General features: G+C 44.6%; 1 protein-coding gene across 1 annotated transcript in view; it reads right to left on the bottom strand.

Annotated features, from left to right (window-relative positions):
• PRKCH (protein kinase C eta) overlaps positions 1 to 23265 on the bottom strand; it is a 116717-nt gene that overhangs the window by 66690 nt on the left and 26762 nt on the right. Inside the window, exons 2-4 of the mRNA XM_065685159.1 lie at positions 21349 to 21412; positions 1158 to 1308; positions 281 to 315 (exon numbers count right to left, since the gene is read on the bottom strand). Coding sequence (XP_065541231.1) covers positions 281 to 315; positions 1158 to 1308; positions 21349 to 21412 — 250 coding nt within the window. The remainder of the gene's footprint in view (positions 1 to 280; positions 316 to 1157; positions 1309 to 21348; positions 21413 to 23265) is intronic.

Genomic DNA, 23265 nt, shown 5'->3' with positions numbered 1-23265 from the left:
ATGCTGTCCTGAGGAGACCCTGGAGGTCTCAAGCCTAGCTGGGTGTTGCAGGTACTCAGTGGATCAGCACAGGAACCAGACCCCTAGGTGTTTGTACGAATGTAGGTGGCTGCTCCTGCAGCCTGACAGCTGCTCAAACACACAGTTTTGGCTGGCTCGGGAGGAAGAGGAGTGGTGACTTCAGAGAAGCTTATAACCACAGTATGTCCCAGCAGCATGGGAAAGCGTTCCCAAAACAGCACATCCTACACACTCACCACGCAGGAGAAGAGCACCTTACCTTGGCACTGGTATCCCTGCTTCCCAAATACGCCCCTGTTCAATACAAAGTATGAACATAATTTAACATTAGAATGCCAGTCTTCTTCCAGATCACTTACAGAGAAGAGCCAAAACACAAGGGGATCCCAAATGACCAGATGCTTGGGGCAAAACTGCTCAGCAATAATGATACAATTCAGCACATGGGTATGAGAGCATAAGAAAGTACTGCAAAGGCCATAGCTTATAGGGTGGGCTGTTGTATGCATGTTATTCCCCATATTCCCTCCTCACACTACTTTCTGAAATAACCCACATTATTACAACATACACCACACTTAGACTGATCCCAGCAGCCCACACCCTGTTATTATCTCTCCCACTCCATGCTCTTTTGAGACATTATCTAAGATGTTCTCCCTGCTGTGCCTACATGTATCACCCCACGCTTCACACCTGATAGCTTTTCTGTTCTCCAGGCATTTACTCTAGTGTTTCAAGCAACTGTTTTTTCTCAGTGTAATATCAAAGCTCCACTCCAGTCAAGATCTGGGGTCTTACTTCAGATTGCCTGGGTTACTTTTTCTCCCCCTTGAAATAATAGGTACGCTTACGTAAGTGAAGAACATAGCCTCATCCGCATACCTTCCCAGTTTGTTACCAGCATCCAAGATACACATCACCTGTGGCTGTTCTGCAGTAGACTCCAATTTGCAGCATAAATGTGCCTTGCTAAACCTGATGGCCAAGGGGAATCACATCGGTGGCCCTTGGTACAAAGTGCGGGGCGACTGATTCAGGATCGGGGTGACTAATTCAGGATCAGGGTGGCATGTTGGTCCCCAAAATGCGAAGGGACGGAAAGCTTCACATCACCATGTTCAAGCCGTTCTTACCAGATGAACTCCCTGCAGTGCGAGCAGTACGTTGGCTGTCGCAAATAGGTTGCCATGAATTTGTGCCCGTTCACCTGATGCACTCGCCTTCTCATTGCCCGCTGGCGCTTCCGAGTGAGGTTCTTAAAAATTCGATCCCTTTGGAGGGTCCCTGTGCAGGGAGCAGAGGGGAAAAAAAACAAAAGACAACAAAACATTAACATTATCAAATATTACCATGCACAGTTATTGCTCCTGGTTTTGCTATGGCATAAGAAGAACATGGACCTCTTGGAGCAAGTCCAGAGGAGGCCGCAAAGATGATCAGAGTGCTGGACCACCTCTCCTGTGAGGAAAGGCCAACAGAGCTGTGCTTGTTCAGCCTGGAGGAGAGAAGACTCCGGGGAGACCTTTAAGCAGCTTCCAGCACCTAAAGGGGCTGACAAGGAAGCAGGAGAGGGACTTTTTACAAGGGCAGGTAGGAACAGGACAAAGGGGAATGGCTTTAAATTGAAAGAGGGGAGATTCAGAATAGATATTATGAAGAAATTCTTCCCTGTGAGGGTGGTGAGGCCCTGGCACAGGTTGCCCAGAGAAGCTGTGGCTGCCCCATCCCTGGCAGTGTTCAAGGCCAGGTTGGATGGGGCTTTGACCAATCTGGTCTAGTGGAAGATGTCCCTGCCCATGGCAGGGGTTTGGAACTGGATGAGCTTCCAATCCAAACTGTTCCATGATTCCATGATAAAATGCTATGAGAGGCCACAATTACATCCCTGATTTAGAAGTCAGGGAACCATGTTCTTGAAGAAGGATAGCACCTGGGACTGGCAACAAAGGTAATTGCAAAGCCCCCTTTAGCTCAAAATTGCATTCTTCATCTAGAAATAACTGCTTCTTCCCATCTTTCTCTCCCTCCTCTCGCATGTTAAGACATGTCACCAACAATTAATTCACAAGCTGTAATCAGACCAGAAGCTCAAGGCTAATGAGTTGTTATAACACACTGCTTTTTGGGCAGTAACTCCTAAAACATAACTACGTGCAACCAACTGACCAGCACCCCAATTGCTGAGACAAAGCAGTGACTTGCTCAGTGAACAGTGTTTGTTCACCTTCAGTATTCACATGCTACAGTTCTGTATCACCATTTCTAGAGATTTTGCTTCCTGTATTGGAGAAAAAGGCATAGCTTAATTTTTCAAGGACTGTTACTTGCTTGGTACATGCCACTCAGCTTTCTTTAAAGGGATCATTTTCCAAAAGGTAGATAACATTTTATAGCTCTGGAAAGCAGGAACCCAGGAACTGCTGGCCTTTAAATGTGCATTGTCTCAAAACTTACCTTATTTTTAGAAAACAATAGTTTGTTGGAAGGGACCTACCATAATCATCTAGTCCAACTGCCTGACCAATTCAGGGCTGACCAAGTTAAAGTATATTAAAGGCATTGTCCAAAGGTCTCTTAAACACTGACAGGCTTGGAGCATCAACCACCTCTCTAGGAAGCCTGTTGCAGTGTGGGACCACCCTCTTGGTAAAGAAATGCTTCCTAATGTCCAGTCTGAACCTCCTTGGCACAACTTAATATCACATTTTAATATCTACCAATTTAATTACTTCTTTTTGATTGGGTTTAGTTCAGCCACTGAACAATTTCCTAGCAAAGCTCAGCTTACACAAAACAAGTCACTCTTAAAAGGCAGAACTTCTGCCTTCTTAAAAGGCAGAAGTGAGCTCTACATCAAGAAAGCCATTCCAGTACAGCAGCAGCCATCTGACTTGCAAATCACAGCCAGCTGGTCTCAGAGATGCTTGCATAGACCAGGTCAGACTCAGCTGAGCTTCCTAGATCAAAGCCTCATCTGGGGCACACTTGCCTCAGAAGCAAGAAATTAAATTTGCTGTTTTCAAGTTCATTGCTTTGCAAAGTAAAGGCCCTGCTAACAAGTGCATTTTGGGGATGCACACTGGAGTCTGATAAAGGTGACTGTGCACCAATATATGCATTCAGGGCTCTTGTTTTGAGAGTGTGGACTGAATGCAAGACAAAAGCCAGCTACTGCCAAACCCTCTGCATGGATATAATGACACAGGAAGGGACAGGCAGTCTGTAAACTTCCCACACATCTGATCATCCTGGAGCACTGGACTGGCAGCAATACCCAAACACAGCTGTTACTGTTCCACTTCATTTACCCATAAAAAGGGGGCAGAGCATTTCCCTGCTTTCAACTAGCTTTGTTGATTAACCACTGGCAGGAAAACAAAAGGGAAAAAGCTGTCAACCTGATCAAGGCTTGAAATGTAAGAGTCCCACATCACAGGCGTATTTCCCAGTCTTCTTTGTAGGAGTGGGGATAAAGGAAACCATCCTGTCAGTACTGAACCCAGCCACTTCAGAGGGCTGTAAGCCACATGATGTATTCCTTTCAGTACTCTTGCCACACAGGTTTAGAAGCAAAGCTGGTCATAAAGCTCAAGGGGTTTTTCAGTGCTGTGTTCTCCCAGCCACAGGCTGGAAACCTCCTAACCAATGGTATAACTATGACATGGAGGACAGCTAGACTTTGAGACAGTTTGCATTTATTTTTAATAGAAGCACATGCTATATGTCACAATTTTCCTATTAAACACACACAAAAAAAGGATGTGGTAGGGCTGATCCAAGTACTTAACAGAAATCGGCTTTCTTCATTGCAGAACTTTGCATAGATGGACAGAAAGACTGGCACAGAAAAGCCTGCCTTTCTAGGGAAGTACTTAAAGATGTGTTTAATTCTCACTGAAGTCAACAGAACTCAGGGGACCACAGGAATTGCCAGACTGGATCAGAACATCGGTCCATCTAGTTCAGCATCCTGCCTCTGTCAGTGGGCAACCAGAACCACATGAGAGCAAGATGGAGGAACCCTGCACCTTGGAGATATCATTTTGATCTCCAGAAGTGAGAGCTGATGTGCAGAGGTTTAAAATCCCTTCCAAACATTCAATCATCATTGCACAATTTCAATAGACTCATTAACCACCATAGGAAACATAGCTGAGAAGAACTTCAAGAGGTCAACCAGTTCAGCCCTCTTCCCCAAAAGAGAAGAGCATATTGCTTTGCTGAGCACAGGCTTCCTACAACTTCATGTGAGAACTATTCACAAATAAATAAATTCTTAGAGTATTACAGAATTTGCCCACCTTTAAATTCAAGAGAACATCTCCTTCATCCAGATTTAAACACACTTAAGTGTTTTTCTGAATAAGGGCCAAACACCTCAACTAGCAAAGTACCCATCTTGGCGTTCAGCATGTACTGGAGAACTTCCAAGGCATGGAAAGAGAAAAGCAGGGTTTATCAGTGGGTGGTGAGCATGTAAGAAAATCACCTAAAGCAGCAATCCAGTTACCAGCTTGCTCCATACCACCTGCTCCATTAGAAGTCCAACCACTGATGCCCTTTAGGTTCATGCACTTACATTTACCAGAGTTTAAGAGAATATGTTCCCAATTTAGCTCATGTAGTTTCTGGTTTTGCTACAGTTCCCCTCAAGGATCAGCATGGAGTAATTGCCTCCCTGGTGCTCGTCCATGCAGCAAGAAGCCCACACGCAGCCAAAAGAAAACCAGACCTTTGCATGAGGATTAGGGGACACTCGAAGGTGGTCCACAAAGCCACCAAGTGGGACACTGCTGTGCAACCCTATGGTCTGCAGAGCTTCGGAGAGACTGCAATTTTGAAATGGTTCAGGAAGACCAAAGGATAACAGGAAGTCAATTTTTTTTATGGGCAATCCAGGAATTCTCCACTCTGCCTGCACTGGTGAACCACATCCATGGCCAGCCTTGAGCCTTCTCCTCCAAGCTGTCCTTGGTCTCCCTCTCCTGTTCCCCAGCCACCACCATCTCACACAGCACAATGGTTTCCATCTTACAGACCCACTTTTTACTAAAACACACTCCACAAGTCTTTTTATATTTTTCCTCTCTAATAGCATAATTCATACTTAAAACTTCTTCAAATTTCACATTTTTCCCACATTACTTGGCTGCATTTACCCGCTAACTTTCTCCACATTTTCTAGGTGATCCTCACCCATGCTTACGTTCACTTCACATTACATTACCTTATAACAATCTAAATGTCACTAAGCAGATGACTGACTTCAGCAAGGCCTGGATTACCTTCCATATGCAGTCAGCTCTTTTGGGCACTGTTCTCATTTCCTGATACTCTCTTGAGCAAAAAGGAGAGTGAGAGCACAGGACAACTTCAGCCACACCTAGGTCCCAGTAGGAAACCATCCACCACAACCTCACAATCTAGTAGAACTACATATACAACCACATCCCACAATATAAATCCCTCTTTCAGAGGGCTTGGGTACTCACCCATCCCACACACCACACCATGGAACAGGCAAGTTCAACCCTCCAACAAGGTGCAAGTGATTTTGAAATGATGGAACATTTTACTTTCAAAACCACCTTCCTCCCAACCACCAGCACCCCCCCAGCCACCAAGATAGCAGAGGAGATTGGAACTAGATGATCTTTAAGGTCCTTTCCAACACAAACCATTTTGTGATCCTATGAGTCTTGCTTCATGTGGTGAGCATTTTACAAAACAAAGCAGCTCTAAACCACTTTAGGAGACCCATACTTTTAAAAGCCTCTAATCTCTGGTAAAGCAGCAACCACCATGAATGGTTCAAATGTCCAAATACTGCTATGAAAATAGGCAAGTAATTGCTCAGTGAAGGGAGTTTCCATGTCCATGGTTAAATTTGGACATCTGTAACTACGGGGTATTAACTGTGTCTGGCTCTGTGCAAAAGTAACTACTAAGTTAAATAGTAAAAAAGCTTCTTCCTTTTCCGCTTCTCCACTCATGCCTAACACGTGTTTATGGCAGTGGAAATTATGCACATGGATGGAGAGGAGAATAAATAACCCACCAAGTCATCTGAGGACATCTGCATGCAGTAGCACACCGCTCACCCACTCAGCAGCCTCATCACACTGCCCTACCTGCCCCCTGAGCGTACCTGATCCTGCCCTGCTGGCCAGAGATCCTCCCTCTCTTTCTCCCCCCATTAGGTTATTTCAGGTAAGTCATTTGGTGGCATAACTACAGCAGTAAGACAAGAGGAAGAGCTGCAGAATTAAGTGGGGTGTATGTGTGCAAGTAATTATTTGCCTCTAGTAGCTAAAGCCTGTCAGGTCTCATCTATTGGAAATCAATTTCACCATCACACTATTAACCACTGCTATCACGCTGGCACAGCGAAGGTCATTTGGGCATCTCCTGATACATGACAATTTCTACTGTTATACTCCCGTATGTGTCAATGGGATTTTTCTTTGAAAGGAGGTATTAAAAACAAAACAAAACCCGCAGTGTAAAAAGTCTTAGAACAATAATGCTAATAGAGTAAAACTTAATTAAGCCTTTTTCATCAGTACCAGTAACAATATATGTTACCCTAAGCTCCCCTGGAAAAACTGCATGCAAGATCCCATTGTACTGAGTGATACATAAGCATGGAGTGGAGGCCGACCACTCAATTTACTGGACTGTAAAAAGCAACACAGTAGATTGGCAGACCCCTTGCTTTGTACTGCAGCACTTAACATTTCAGATCAAACTAAATGCTCATCCAGCCCATGCCCTAACGGTAATAGTGCTGCTTTAGGAAAATAATATATAAAACCAAGTAAATGGCAGGGAATGAATACACTCACACCTTCCAGCCATCAGTATGTAGGTGTTCTCTCACTATTTATCCAACAGCAGGCTTCCTCACATAAACTGAATATAAACAGAGGCTAAACCAAAATGAACCCAGATGTTTATTTCCCAAGGTAGAAAACACATATGTCAAAAATCCCTTACAAAGGCTTGATATCTTAACCAGGAGCTTTATCACCATAATCCTGTGGATAGTCAAATCCACAGGAAGCCTTGCTAATTAAAACATTACAAATACAACACAGCCTTGAAGAAGAGGCTGACAGCCTGACTCTGAAAAGGGAAAAAGATTTAAAGACTACAACCCAAAGTGGCATTTCCAGTGCTGACTGTTCTGCTTCCCTAGTATTAGTGCTGCAGTGTGAAAGCACTGCCTTTCTTCATCACTGCAAAGTATTTTCTTCAGTTCCCCTCAAAGGTCACTTGGATACATGAATTGGACAGCTAGGAAACAGTCACATCCACAGGGATGGCGTTAACCATACAGGGTTTTGTCTCCCACTTCATGTCTGTCAAAGTTTCTGTCATTCTGCTACTTTTCCCCATCTGTGCATGAAACCAGATTGGTTCAAATCCCAGGTGAGGCTCATTGCAAAGCAGACGTGTGGCACATCAGACGCAGGCTGGGACTTATGTTTGATCCATCTGTCATTTTCCTCTCCGAATCTGGATAAAGTTTTGTGCAAAGACCAGAGAAAGAGACAGCTAGTGGTGGCAGCACTAGCTCCTAGGGCTTCTAGGACTTTACAGAAAACCCATGTTCATCTTTTATGAAGCAAGCCTGTCAGTGTTGTCTGAAAGCATAAGAAGGAGGCATGACGCTGTCAATCCAAAAAATAAGGATTTTCCACAACTCGCGAGTATGAAACAGCATTACCAGCAGTCTTGGAAATGCAAAAAGATGTAATCATCCACGCATCAAATCACACAGAACTCTAAACTCAAGACAAGGTCCCTGTTTCCTGTCCAAGTGCTGAAGTAGGCTGGGTCCATCTTCCTTTTTTTCCTGACAGGCCTAGGGCATAAATTCATCTCAGCTCTCACCCTCAGCTCTCAGTGATTGGCAGCATTTGAGTACTGAGGCTGAATGATGATGTTTCAGTGCAGCAGCAGTGACAACACAATCAACACAGTTCACACAACAATATTAGTGAGCATGACAATGCTCAGCTATTGCTACAAAAGCACGTCACAGGCTTATTTTTACAATTACACAATGATGCCAAAGCTCTAGTGGCACTAGTAGGTGAGACAGAAAAGCTCAGAGGACGTGTCATGTTTCCCAGGTTTATCAGCTACAGCTCTGCTCCATCCATCTCTGCTAACCTTACTGGTGTGGAACTGGGGTCCAGGACTTTTTGGAGGGTTGTTTTCTTCACTAACAGTCCCTTACATTATGATGTAGCAGTGCCAAGGACAGCAGGACAGCTCTGTTGAGTTGGAGTGATTAGTATACGGCTGCTGGTACGTATCCACATGTGCAGGAAGGGAGATGGCTGCAAAGCACAGGCTAGAGCCTAGTGCCAGGGCTAAAGAAAAAATAGCTGCTTTTTACCTGTTTGCATAAGGTCTGTGAGAACATGAGAGAGAAGGAAGAAGGTGGCTTGACAAACTCTTAAAACAAGTATTCTGCTACCACTTCAAGTCTACCAACCAGTTTTGAATACCATACAGGTTATTTTGCATAGAGTTTTAATCATGATTGCCACCCAGGTTTTCAGACATGCACAGGCCAGCTCAAAAATACTATTTTCCACATCTGCTTTCACAAGTTATTTCTGGGAAAAGCTTTTATAGGTATCTGCTCATGGACATTGACAGCTATGAAGGAAGGCACTGCAGCACGTTGCGCAAGGCAGAAAAACATGAATGGAAAAGCCTTTCCATTCCTTCTGTGGTAACAATGAAAGAACAAACGGGATACTGAGGATAACAAAGTATCTCAGTGCACATGAGCTACCCCACACCCTAAGAGACCCGGTTGTCAAACACAGATTGTTGCATGCCAGCCCATTTGAGCTTTTCCAGGCCACAGGCTGCAGAGATGCTGCTGGCTGCCAACAACGATGTGTGCGAAGGAAGTGCAGACACTTGCCTGCACTTTCCTCTCCTCTTTACAGCCACACAACTGTGTGAGAAAGAAGGGGACAGCCCCATTTTTCACCCTGTGCTTGTTTCTCTGCCAAGAGCAACCAAGGTTTTATCCGCACTCCATTTAATCATTCTGTCTCTGTCAGGCTTTGCATCTGTTTGGCAGTGGTAACCTCATGATACTTCTGGCTGTAAGAGAGTTGAGGCTGTGGTGATAACAGCAGAAAACTGGCTCAGCTTGCACTGAGAGAGGATGCCAACAGAGAAGGACTTTATTTAAAATTGGAGCAGGGACTTGAGGGAGACACAGAAGAAACCTGAACACCAAACTGAGCCCTTTAGAGCCCCAGGCTGGCTCTATGTGTAGAAGGTCACCCCATATCTGTCCAACACCTAACAAGAGATACACAATACCCATGCAGTTTGGAAAAGCAAGATAAATTAGCCAGGTCCTATCCGGCAAGATAACAGGTACATGCTTCCCTCTGGCTGTAGTTGAATATGGTCTTCCAGCAGCAGAAAGACACCCCAGTCCCACTACTCCCTCCTCACAATGCAATCCCCTCTCTACCATCTAAGACCTGCCAACATAACTGCTCCATAACCCACTCTGCCCCATTGATCTGGAGTAAGAGCTTCAGGCAACAAAACACAAAACAAAGCAAAAAAACGCTATTATTAACAATTTCAACTGACCCACACAAACAGTGAGAAACAGGCAGTAATAGCTGCCTCCCCTACTCAGCTGCAGGTAGAATGGCACATCTGCTTGCTGTCTCAATTTTATCATAAGATGGGGACAATCCTCCTTCTTTCTTTAAGATGTGAAAATAATACTAGTACCTCATAATTCTTACCGCATTGCTCATTAAAGCCTTAACGAACTGATTCCTCTCTCTCCTCCCCTCACCAATTATAATCATTATTATTTCCTTGTGCTTAGGCAAGTGAATTTCCATTGTAAAACCTCCTGTTAGTCCTTCCCACCTATTAAACTCCAGAGAAAAATGTTGAGATGTGGTTTATTAGGGAAGGAAACCATTTAAATACATTATTCATTAAAAACAGGAAAATAAAACTAACATAGCAACTTTGATCTTTCCCATGATTAATTCATGCGCCATAAGCCCTCTTCACGGTAAGTTTTAGATTTCAAACTATGCTGTCTACAGAGAGGAAGCAGCACTAACAGAGTGACAGCATTCATAAGTCAAAGCTACCAGCACTAGTGCAAAATCCCTGAGAAAAGCAGAATTGGCAGGCTGGGCAAACGGCAGAAGATCCTGAACCCTCCCCTGCTCCCGACACCTCAGGGCTCATGCATGTCGTAATCATCAGAAACTCGCATGCTCATAGGTGGCTCCATCGTAGGCATCACAACATGCCATTAGGAGGCCATACCCACACAGGGAAGCACGAGTTCCAAGTTAAACCTATTTTTAACCAGATGCAGTTTAAAGCTGTATTTAAGCAGATGCTCTAGGGATATCCTTCTTTTGAGCTATGTGGCCAGTTTCAGAATTAAAATCGATCACTTTGGCATTAAACCAAGATTATACACACAGGGTTTTACACTCAACTAAATGAGCTTACAATTCACACCTTTATGTTTAGGCAGTGCAATTTTCCAGAGACAAGAGCTTTGCATCTGTCCCAGAGGAGAAAGACCATGAAAATATTCTTTGTGTAACATGGGACAAAACACGCAAAAAACCCAGGATCAACAGAAAGCCAGCTAAAACAGAAGCATCAAGCAGCTTGTGTCCAGAGGGACCCAAAGTTTTGCAGCAATTCCGCAAATAGAAAATGCATTCCTCGACATTGTGCCATCCCTAGCACAAAACGTCAAGCTTTCCTCACCAGGGGCACCCTCTTGGTAAGAAAGTAAATTGCAACCCCAAGCACAAGTGGAATCTAGTCAGGAACAAATTAACTGTGAGAGCTAATTAAGTAGGACAAGTTAAACACTCCCCTTTTTCTGCTGTTGGGGCCTTGACTAGTGTCATGCAATACCTCAGCCCTTCTCCAGTCCCTCGAGGTGCACTGGCCTTGTGCTCACCTTGGAGGATGACCAGCCCCTGAATCACAACCCTGCAACACCTGGATTCTCCTGGTTGATGGGTCACCCAACAGCTGCACCAACCCAAGTGGTCCAGCCACATACTCAGCTCTGATTACAAAGCCCATCCTCATTACTCTTGAGATTTCCATGTGGTAGCTTGGTAATAAGTTCTCTAATTGCAACAGCCTTAAAAAGCAAGTTGTTTATCATGTCACTCTCCCACTCAGATTCCCACACACCATGGGCTGAGTAAGACACTGCTGCAGCAAAGCATCTGTCAGGAAAAATAAATTCTGCCTCTCGTATCCCAAGCATATTGCTATCATGAAGATATCTGCCAAAAAGCAGCACCGCTTTTCATCCAGACAGTCCCTACCTTGGTAATACAGCAAGGCAATGCTCACTGCTCAAGTACTCAGGCTAGCAATCTCACTTGGCTTCAGTGCACAGCCTGTCCTAAAACCCTTCTGTAGATGGCACAGACAATTGCTGCTCTGCCACACACCGCGCCCTTTCTAGTGCTAGCAGATTATTACTATTTCACAGAGGGATTTTCCAAGGGCTGCAGGCCAGGAGGAATGGCATGTTCAGAAAACACAGCTGAGCTGTCCCCAACAGCTTCCCATGCAGCTAACACGGCTAAACCTGATCTATCCTTCTTCCCCATCTCCTCCCCAACAAGGACTTCACCCTGCAATACATATTTCTGCATTTCTGAGATTTCAAAAGCAGACATCCCAAAGCTTTAAAAGCACTGGGTGCCACATGCAGAAGGTGTTGCTTACCTTGGCTCAGAATCTCTTTACACGTAAAGAGAGGGAAGGACCCCACTGGTTTCACCAGCTCCATAACAGCCACCAGCGCCATCAACTAATTTTATTCTCGCAAATGGGTGGCCCTTTCCATAACAGCAGGAGTAATAAGCACGTATTCTGCCTCCCTGCAGGCTCCCCCATCAATTAATGAACAAGCAGAGGTGGGTGAGGAGGAGGAAAGCCTTTCTCCAACAGCTTGTGAGAGACACCTAAAATCTGCACTTTTCATCATTTTCCCAGTCCCTCAATGGTGAAGGAACACACGGGGGGGAATTTGTTTAGGCTTAAGGGACAGCAGATGAAAGCCATCCTGTGGTTTGAAGCTCACAACAGCTCACAGATTTAAGCAGTCCTCCCCCCATACAGCACCCTGCCTTCCTTCCAGCACCCCCTTCCACACAGTCATTTTCCAGTCAGAACAGTTCCCAAATCTGGTTTTCCATGCACCCCACAAATAGCTGCAATGGCATGATGTGTGACATGAAATCAAACCGGAGGAAAAAAATGAGCCAGACTTCGTCATAGAATCATAGAATAGTTAGGGTTGGAAAGGACCTCAAGGTCATCTAGTTCCAACCCCCCTGCCATAGGCAGGGACACCTCACACTAAACCATGCCACCCAAGGCTTCATCCAACCTGGCCTTGAACACCGCCAGGGATGGAGCACTCACAACCTCCCTGGGCAACCCATTCCAGTGCCTCACCACCCTAACAGGAAAGAATTTCCTCCTTATATCCAATCTAAACTTCCCCTGTTTAAGTTTTAACCCGTTACCCCTTGTCCTGTCACTACAGTCCCTGATGAAGAGTCCCTCCCCAGCATCCCTGTAGGCCCCCTTCAGATACTGGAAGGCTTTTCATAAGGTTTGTGTCCTTAGCATCCAGGCTCCACGCTCCTCCTTACAGCACAGCCCAGAGCCACATCTGCTGCTGGACTCAGCCCTGCGTGCCCACCTCATGGGACACAGGGTACAGCTAAGGTGTGTGATGGCCCTTGTGTGCAAGTCATCATCAGCCCTTATGGATGCAACACTGGAGCCTTCTGAAGGACTTGCTTTGCTTGCCTTACCTCAGATTCACAAGTGAAGTACAGGACCAAAGTCAATGCAGGAAAAAAAAAAAATGCCTGGGACCAGACTGAGCCACCAGATTCCTCACCCACTACTTAAGCACTCCAAGCTGGGCAGGCTGGAGAGGAAACATCTTTCTGCCTTTGTTATTTCTGATCTACAAGTGTGATCTGCACTTCAGTATCGTGACTGTATTTTAGACCAAAATTTAGCATTTCCTGAGTTTTGAGATTTTTATTTTCTAACATTAGTGAAAACCTTCAAATGAAAAGGTTTCTCATTTTAAGACAATGTCCTAAGCTTTCTAAACAAAATAAACTATCATTGGAAATAAGTTCATTCACTGGAACTAGAGCAGACTTCCCCCTCCATGGTTGTGGTTTACAAGCATGACTATGGTCCCAGGCACACAGCTTCAAGGAGAGAGGACAGCACTTACAGGGGAGCAGTTCACAGAAAAAGACTGTGCTCTGCTGTACTAGTGACAGGCAGACACACTTGCTCAACAAGTTTGACAGCTAGACGGCAGAAAAGAGCTGAGATTCTGGGACTAAATACTTGGTTCCAGGTTCTAGCAAGAAACAGGCTTTGCTGGTCACAGCATTCTGCTGCAAACTTTCCTTGTCCCCTGCTGCTAGAGGAGCTCCATTTGTCCAGTCTTGCCCTTCCACCACCTTTTGAGCTTCTTTTAGTTTCTTCCTCACAGTACCTGCCCATACCGACCCATCACCATCCCCCAGCCCAGTCTCCTACTTCCTTCTATAGCTCCTTATATTTCTTCTATATCCTTCTTCCAGACCCTTATGGCTCTATTTCTTCTCTAAGTACTTTTCCCAGTGTTTCCACCATTCACTGTCTTTGTCCCATGACAAGGACAGGGCATAGAGAGCAGGACACCTGCTCAGCCAGACCTCCTGCCTTCCTCCCTCCTCTGCATCACCACCAGGGGTTCCCCTCCTGCCTGGCTGCAGCACCCCAAGCCAACACTGAGCTCACCCAGAGGATGGATCTGGCCCAAAACCAGCGCACACCCCTGCTCCAGATTTGCTCAGTTCCCCAGTCCAGACAGTGCAGAACTGGCCCCACGCAAGGCCAGCCTAAAGAGAAATCCAAGAGCATCCTTTTAAGACACACAGATTTACCCTCCAATTACATAACAGCCTCATTCTTGTATCTGCAAATATCAGCAGTGTCAGCATTGCCAGGTTCAACATCCACTGAGGCGGGAACCTGCTCAGTGCAGGTGATGTCCACAGCCCAGCCTTCAAAGCCATGCAGATCTCATGCAGTTTATCCCAGAAGATAACAAATGGGTAGATTTTCACAAAGACAGCAGAAGGCAGACAGGGACAATGGCAGTTCTCATCCCTCCCACCCTCTTCTCCACCAAGCTGGAGGTTGCCCTGGCTAAACAACATCAGGATCTCTTCACTCAAAGCTCTATTTTGATTCAGCATCTTATTCTTGAAAGCAACTGAGCAGTTTCTGGAAGCACTCCAGAAAACAAAAACCAGCTGGCACTGAAGAGCAGGAAATGCTGGGCACACTCAGGAACAACCAAAACCAGGGGCATATGAATTGCAAGCATGAGTATTTGCCTCTAAAAGAACCACTAGAAGACAATCTCTGCTTCCTACGGCTTCATGCCAGCCTGCCTAATGCTGAGAACCCCATCTGGCTTGGCTGTTAGTGTTAGTGCCCTGCTCCAATGAGGTGTAGGAATTGACTGCCACAACATCCACAACACGCAGCAGGCTGATACTGCTGGTCCCCCTTGTGTCTGCAGGGCCAGAAGGAACCTTGCTCCTCACCCTGCAAGCACTAATAATGCATAACGACCCTCCAGGTAAATGGACGTAATTAAGCACTGTGGCACAACAGGATCCTGTTGCTTCACACATCCTCTCATACCAACAGGCCCAGCAGATCTACTCACACACCAAGTCCAGCTCTGCCTCATGCAGCAGCCATGTGACAGGGATGACTGACAGACTGAGCTGCCAGATACCCAGACACAAGGAAAACCCTTGCCTGTCGTGGTACCACCTGAACAGGAGTCTATTCCAGCAGCCAGAGCTGACAGACCTGCAGTTTCTGCTATAGATGTACAGGGTGACCCTAGGCAAACTACTGGGGCTTTTGGACAGCCATTCATTTATTTCATCAGTCAGGTACCTTGCAAATTAAGGGCTAGGGAAATTTAGGTGTAGCCATGAGCTGTGCTGGTACATGGGGCACCCCCCCCCCCCCTTCATCTCAGTTTAGGGCATCATCCAAGTGTCCTTGACCACAATACATGCAGAGGGAGATAGCCATGAAACAGCAACCCCCAGGGACAGGGCTGCTGTCATCATCCCCCAGGGACGGGGCTGTTGTCATCATCCCTGGCCACAGGATCACAGACTCAATTTTCAGTGGCTTCCAGCACTGAAAATTGGAGCAGCATTCTGCTCCTTCCAGCACACATTTGCCATCCTGCTTCACTGCAGCACAAGCACGGCACTGCTTTCAAAGGCCAAGTAGATAGGTTTAAGCTCCTCTGGGAACCAGCATCACTTCTTCCAGGAACCACATTAAAACAAAGCAAAAATCTCTGCTCCTCATTTCAGCCCGGAACACTGAAATCCCAGAGCAGATTGCAAGCTTGCATATTTATATCTAGGTTTCAGAGGCCAGACAAAACACAGCCCATTGGGGAAGCAGAGTTAACCCTGATAGTGCTGTCTGATGCATTTTTACACTGTCTGGATACCTAAGCAGTTAGCAGATCTTGGCAAGCCATGAATTACTGCCAAAATCCTCTTCTCAGCATGAGACATAATGCAAGAGCTGTGGAGTTCAAACAGATCATTTTCCAAGAAAAAAAAAGGTGATCTTGTGGATATGCAGCAGGCTGAGGTACTGTTCACCTCCTGGCTCTGCATTAGTCCCTCCATAACACAGAGCAAACCATTTACCACAGCCTAGATCTTTCAGCAATCAGGAATAAACAGTTTTGTTTCTTTCTTTGTTTTCCCCACTGAAATCTTTTTTTTTCCCTGTAAAAATCCAGCGTTTATCAAACTTGTTTTTTCTTTATTTCTTCTTTTTTTTTTTTTTTTTTTAATGGAGGAGAGGCAAATGTGAGACATAAGAGTGCCAGGGCACAAAAACACTTGGGTTCTCTCTGCAGCACTTTAATGTGAAATGCACCATGTAACTTTAGAAGGCTTCACTTTTAAAACAGGTAAAAATCACTATCCTCCCACCATAAACAGCAATTATTATTTATTATATTCATTACCCCCAAGTTCATTCACTTTGCCTATCTTCCAAGACTGCACTGTCTCTCATTGCAGTTACCCTTTCTCATGCCACTGTCAGCCTGAACATGGCAAGCGAAAGGCAAGTGACACCTGGGAAGATGCAGTCAGCCCCTTCTCCTAATGCCAACTCATAGCTCAAAGGACATTTCTCAGAATGCCCAAAGGCTCCTCCCTTTGAAAAGGATCTCCAAGAGGTTCTTTATGGTCTTCCCGACTTTGAAATTCTCTCAGTGTTGCTGAGAAGCTTTCCCATCCTCGTGCTTAGCTCATGCAGGCTTCATTACAAGGATACAGCTGCTCTTGCCCTACTGACTTGGCTGACACATCTCTGTTGGGGTGCAGGTTTGCAGAGTTTGACCTCCAGGAGAGCAAAACCCGCTCAGGACTTCAAGGTCAGCTTCTGGAACTGCTTTTTACTTTTTAACTCAACTGGCATCTTCCAGTGAAGGTGGTGATCCACTGAAGTTCACCTGCCTCCCACCCAGAGATGCACAACATCTGTGGACAACACTCCTGGTCTTCACAAGGGTTCAGTCTTCTCCAGGCTGCACCTTCTCCTCCACGGGACTCAACATTGTTCTGACCTATTTCCATCTGGAAATGCAGGGTTGAACCAACACGGAGTACATATGGAAATCCCTTGCCTGCAGCATGCACGTGTGACATGCACATGTGTAAAGCACTCGAAAAACTGTAGGCATTGGAAAAAAAATACAGGGGTATAGGAAAAAAACCCTCCATGTCTCTTGCTTCTCTCTGTCACATTAGACTGGGCTAGACACTGAAGACCACAATGTTCTCAGACTGTGAGCCAAAGACAGACAACCCTTCTTTATGCTAGCCTGCACTGATATTGCCTGTTTAGATCTGGAGGTTCTCTGGATGGTATCTACTACATGCCTTAGAACTTTGCTTGGGCTAGTGACCCAAATCAGAAGAGTGGCCAAAATAGGCAGGGGATGAGACCAGGGCATTTTTTGTTCCTTGTTCCTAGTTTCCAATAATTATCCCCTTAACTATAAAAACCAGGCTGAAAACAGTCATTATTGCAGTTTACGGAGGACCAGTAAACATCTTTTTTCTCCCTCTTGTGAAAGAGCCTAATAATGTATCTGTAAATACAAGTTTTGCGGGGCTGAGGAGCTACATTACAGTACAGAGCAAGGACCTACTAAGCACAACACCTATACACCATTTGAAACTTTCAAGCTGAAAATCTTTACTGGTGCCTGCCTGAGTTGCTATTTCTTTAGATATACACCACTTAATGTAAGGAAAATGTATTCAAAGAAGAACAGTAGTAAAAGACTGAGCCTTTGTGCTTGACAGCAAATCATCCCGAACACATGATGTGACAGCTGGAAAACAAAGAAGCATTTCCTGCTCTAGAGGCAGGTGCATATTTCCTTGCTGCTGCAAAGCCTACCAACATTAAATATTTAGTAATGGGTACTATATCTGCTCTACCAAGTCACTTAGCTTTTCAATATTCTCACTGTTCTATTTCTTGCCCAGAACTCAAATTTGTCTTTGTCTTTCCTGACACTGAAAGAAAAGAAAAAAACATTACTTACCTCACAATGACGAAACTAAAATTGAACTTCAAGCCAGAATTCTGACTTTGAACGACAATGTAAAAGAAAAATAAAGAAAAAAGGCTAATTGCAAGAGTTTGAAGTACTAAAATAGAAGCACTTTAATTTCTACAAGGCTTGCTTCATTCATTGATTCAGTCAAACAATTAATTTTTATTAATTTCATTAGCTTTGCTCAAAATGGAAGAACAAATAGCAAGAGAGGTGGCAAACCAAGGGCACAGCAACACACCTTTCAGGCAAAGCTAGAAAGGGCTCAGCTTGCTCTGGAACTCCAGTGTTGCAAGGGAGAGAGGTTCGTGCCATCTTTCAGACACATACGTTGGGCCTCTCGGTGTCAAGTCTCACCTCGCCTCAGTGAAACACCCTGACCCATGCATGACTGCCTGCTCTTCGGTGTCTCTACTAACTTCTCACAGGTGTCCAGAAGCACCAACAACACAAGTAGCTCACCCACACTCATTGCAAGGCTCTTGATTCCAAATCACACAGTCATGCTCAGAGGTAATCTCCTCCCAAGGCAAGGGGATTTTCAGCTTACTTTTGCACTGGTCACTTAACACAGGAAACGCGAGCTGAATGAGGGGAGTTAATATAATCAGATAGAGCTAAGTACAGCAACAAACACATTCAGCAGAGAAAATAAAGACAGGCAAGGATAATTTCACTAGACCTCCCTCACTTCCTATTGCTCCATTCCTTTCTCTTCCTGAAAAGTTACATGTATTTTTAACATGTGAAACAGGCATATTTCCCTGCCTCAAACAGCAGATTAACACTGATAGACAGAAGATCCATATGGGAACCTTCAAAAGACAACCTCCTTCCAGCTGTACATATTCTATATTGCCCTCATCTTGACGGTACAGGAATGCTTCCGTCAGACACGCTGCGCCACTCAGAGGAGTGCCACCCTTCTCCCCCATCACTGCCATAGGTAAGCCCAACCTAATCAAACTTTTGGTCAGAAGACCTTTTTATCAAAACAAAATCCAAACAAACAAAACAACAAAAAATCCCACCAGTCCCGAAGCTAAATAATGGACAGGCTGCCAAAACCACTAGGACTGTCTACTTTGGGTAAGCGTTCTAAGACAACAAAATAATACAGTCTCAGGTAGACATAACATCCCAGTTTTGCGTTGGCTTTTTTCCCAGCACATGACCGTTGTTTGATCCTTTTCAGAGCAAGAAACACACTAGAGTCACACAACCATTCATACCAAAAATCCTAAATACCATATTGATTGAAATTCCACGTGGGTCTATATGCTACTCTGATAGGGTCTAATGCAAACTAATCATTGGGTTCTGTGTGTACCCATAGGCACACACAGCCTTTATGTGGCCTCTGCATGTTAGCCATAACAAGCAGAGAAGATGTGGTAGTAGCTACCCTCCACATTAGGGCAAACAAGTAGGAAGCCACTTTTCGTGCTTTCAAATTGCAAGCTATTCTCAGATTCCTTTCCAAAAAAACTCAGATTTCAAATACAATTCTGAGCCTCCATATTTCCAGCAAAAAAGGGAGAAAAATCTAATAAAACAAGATGCTATGAAAAAGACCTCACTGTTTTTCAGAAGGAAACCCCTCCCTGATGGATGCCTTCACTAACAGCTGGGAGAAGTCAGTATCTGCTATCAGGCTTGAACTGGATTATGTCTATTCTTGGAAACTCTAACTGTAAGCACACATGGGACTAACTAGTAAAAAAAAAAAAAAAACACCACCCAAAAACCAAAAACAACCCAAGAGCTGTCTTTGATCTTCCTGTTCTGTAAGTCCACACATCCTCAATAAAGGCAGGGGAAAGAGAAGTAGACTTTTTCCGATATTTCTCATTTTCCTCAGAAAGCAGTAGCTGTACAAACACTTCAGTTCTCCATCTCTCATCTTTGAGACCTTGTTAGCAACACGCCTAAACAGCAAGTGGCCTGTCCAGCTTTACATGGTAAGTGAACTTCACTGGAAAAGGTAACTCTGGTCCTCTCCATCCTGCTGCAGTGCCAGGGTGTGATACTCCTCATCTTTTCCATTGTTCCAAGACTATATTTCGCTAGTAGTCAAAATCAGGCCTTCTGTTCATGTCTCCTTCCTAACAGACCTTCTGCAAGTGGGATTACGCCTTCCCCATAGTCCCTCAGAGTAAGAGCAGTCTCAGCTGCACACAGAAGGATCTCTTTAAACCTGCTACCATTTCCACACCATGGGGCTTGGGATGCTGCTGTGGAGATGAACACCATCTCCCTTAAACCCTTGCTGTGCCCTCAGGTGAGGCTCTGCTGATCACTCCTGTAGTCAGCTCAAATGCTTTAAAAGGCCACAGCCATCCTGTCAGGAGCAGAGTACTCCTGCAGTGTGAACCACCCAAAGAAAACCAAGTTTCATCAGCTCCTCTGCTGCAGCAGCTCTCCACCAAGCAGCTACCCCAGCACACCAAGAAGACAAGAGTGAGAGCTCCCCAGCAGCACTCAAGTACAGTACAAGCTAGCATTCAAACCTGGATTTGAAAAAACAAATGCAGGAACATTGACAAGCCTGGGCACCTAGCACAGGGTATGAGCTAGGAGAACTGCTAGGCAGTGGAGCAGAGCTCCCTCACAACCCTTGAAGCAAGCATCCCTCCAGCTCGCACCCTCCTTGTGTCCAAGACACAGCATGGCAGGGTGGGCTCCCCCATGCTGCAGCCCCCAGCACAGCCTTCATGCTGAGCAACCAGTTTATGCACAGAACAAGAAAAAACATTAAAAACCCAGCTCCCCCAGGATGCAGAGTAGACCCTGCCTCGATTCTTGGCGTCTGTACAGAGAACAGCTCCCAGTGAATGCAGTTTGCGGCTGCAGCTAAAACAAGAACCATGGCGTAGGTCTGAAGAAAACAGTTCTTTTGTGTGCCCAGATTTCCTGGGTTCTTCCAGCACAGGTCACATCCATGCTCATAGCTGGTATCACAATAAACAACACGGAAATTGAAAACATCACACTATAAAATATAGTTACAGGGAAAAAAATCTGCCTGGATACTTTTCCAGAGCAGCTGCCACACTAAAAACCTCCTAAGTTTCCTGTGCAAAGTGAATTTGGGAAACAGAAATACACTTGAAATAGATGAGAACCATTATGGGATAAAAATCATCCAGATGTTTTGAATGTGTTCTATTTTAAACATGCCCTACATGCTCTGTAGCTTGCCCTTCAAGGGGCACCCAGGTGAAAAGTACAGGTGACAAAAACAAACCGTTTGAAGGACAACTTGAGATAAATAAACCAGATCAAGCATGAATCAGCTCCCTGGGTCTGAGAGCAGAGCAACACCAGAGCAGTGGGCACACACAGAGTGAGCTGTTAAGAAGAGCTTAACAGTTCTTCTTAACCTTCCAGATTTTCCCTAATGCTCAGAAAGTCTTCAGCATGCAACAACATATGGCCTGAATGAAGAATGCCATTCGCTTCTGTACTGCTTGGTGACTGATGGCAAGAATAAACACCAGGATTCAACTTTTAATGGAAACAAGCCAAAATAATTCCCTTACCTTCCGTGAAGCTGCCTGTAAGAGTTATGACAACAAACACTTTGCCTTCGGGCTCCAAATCCACCTGAAAAAGTAAAGGAATCATTAGAAGATTGTTTTTCAAGGCAAAGACTCTTCTTGGGATTTTGCATGATAAATCTGGCCAGCAGTTGATATAAAAAAAAAAAAAATAAAAAATCAAGCATCCATAGCTCTAATTGTTCAACAATCAGGGCTCCATAAAACATAACCTGATTCCTTCTTTTTCCTAGAAGTGCTGAACAAGCCCAGCCTTGTTAGAGGAAATGAAGATTAAAGAAGAAAAAAAACAAACCAAAGGTTAATAGTGTTCCAATTTGTCAAATAAATGAAATGGGTGTAACACTAAACATATGCAATTCTCTGAAAAAGATCCATGCATACCTGTTTGGTGAATTACATGGATATTTCCTCCCTAATATAATTTATCACATTGAAATTGTTTCAGTCTCCCAAAATACCACCAGTGCTGGGGTAAACTCTGATTTCTTACATAAATCACCTTTTGGCCTTAAACCACAGAAAATAGGAAACTGTTCATGCTGTTACCTAAGGACTTGTTGTCATTTAGTTTATAGTAGACAAAGATGTAGAACGTAACTTCATGGATCAGAGACTCAATCCTGGTGTCAGCCAACCTGTCTTTGAAAGAAGGTATGTATGTTTTGTTGAGTAGATGTTTTACTTTTTAGTTACATTTTTACACAATCAAGGTCTTTGGTTGGGTGGGGTTTTTGTATTGGTTTTGGGGTTCTGTTGTTGTTGGTTGGTTGGTTGGTTGTGGCTTTTTTCCACTGTTCACCAGCTAGTTTTTCGCAAAAATCACACCTAAGGATTCTTGGTGTCTGAGTCAAGCTGTCACACAGAAATTTCACCCAAAACCCCCTCAAAAGCAACAACAAAGCCAAACACACACACAAAAAAAAAGAAAAAACCCACACAAGGCACCTCCAATGCACCCCCAAACTGCAAGCTTGAAATGAGCAAAGAAAAGCTTCACACCTTGTGGGTATTGACAATCTGTGCAGAATAAACATCCTGAAAATCGAGCTCTCTGGAAGAACAACTGAGCACAACCGTCCAAACCCCCTCTGCGCTTGTACAGCCACCTTCCCTTAGTCTGGCAGAAACAGAACCAAGTCTCCTATGTCAGCAGCACAGAGTTTCACCACGGAGGTGCCCAGAATTTAATACACCTTGCTGTATTTATGTATTTATAACTCGCTATAGTCTTAAATCATAATAACTACAAAAAAATAAATAGAAAACTATTTCCTGCCTTGCAAGGAAGTAAGATGAGTCCAGGCTCCCTCTTTTTTCTTTGGTATCATATATATTGCGTGTATATATATATATGTGCATGTGTATATATATACACACACAGACAACGTATCTTGCCAACAATTTGATTTCTCTCCAGTGTTAATACATATCACGCCATTCAAATAAACTTATAAGCATAAGCTCCCACAGCAATGGTATATGGTCCACCACTAGTCCAAACAATATTTGTGCATGGACTGTAAAACCCTGCATGTACCAACCAGTCCTTTCAAGTGAATAACATTAAGATACTGTCAAAAGAGAGAGCTGAACTCTACATATTTAAGGGAGGAGCCAGACAGCCATGCTACAAATGGACACAAAGTGTCTGCATAGCTGTAAGTGGCAGAAGAAGGTGTCCAAGCCGGACTGACTCTGCTGTGGTAAGGTATAGCAGCCCTTTCTGCTGGCACCTTCGCTCCTGGGGGTGCTAACTGCAGCTTCACTAACATGAGCTGAGAGAAAACAATATTCTGGGGTAAGCGCCAGACAGCACACACCACCCCTGTGCGCTTCCCTAGCCTACAGTGTGGTGCAGAAATACAGAAATTGGTTTTTAAAGCGTTGAGAACTTAT

This window comes from Lathamus discolor, chromosome 6, assembly GCF_037157495.1.
Source record: "Lathamus discolor isolate bLatDis1 chromosome 6, bLatDis1.hap1, whole genome shotgun sequence".
NCBI classification, from domain to species: Eukaryota; Metazoa; Chordata; class Aves; order Psittaciformes; family Psittacidae; genus Lathamus; species Lathamus discolor.
This window is presented reverse-complemented; position numbering and strand designations above follow the sequence as displayed.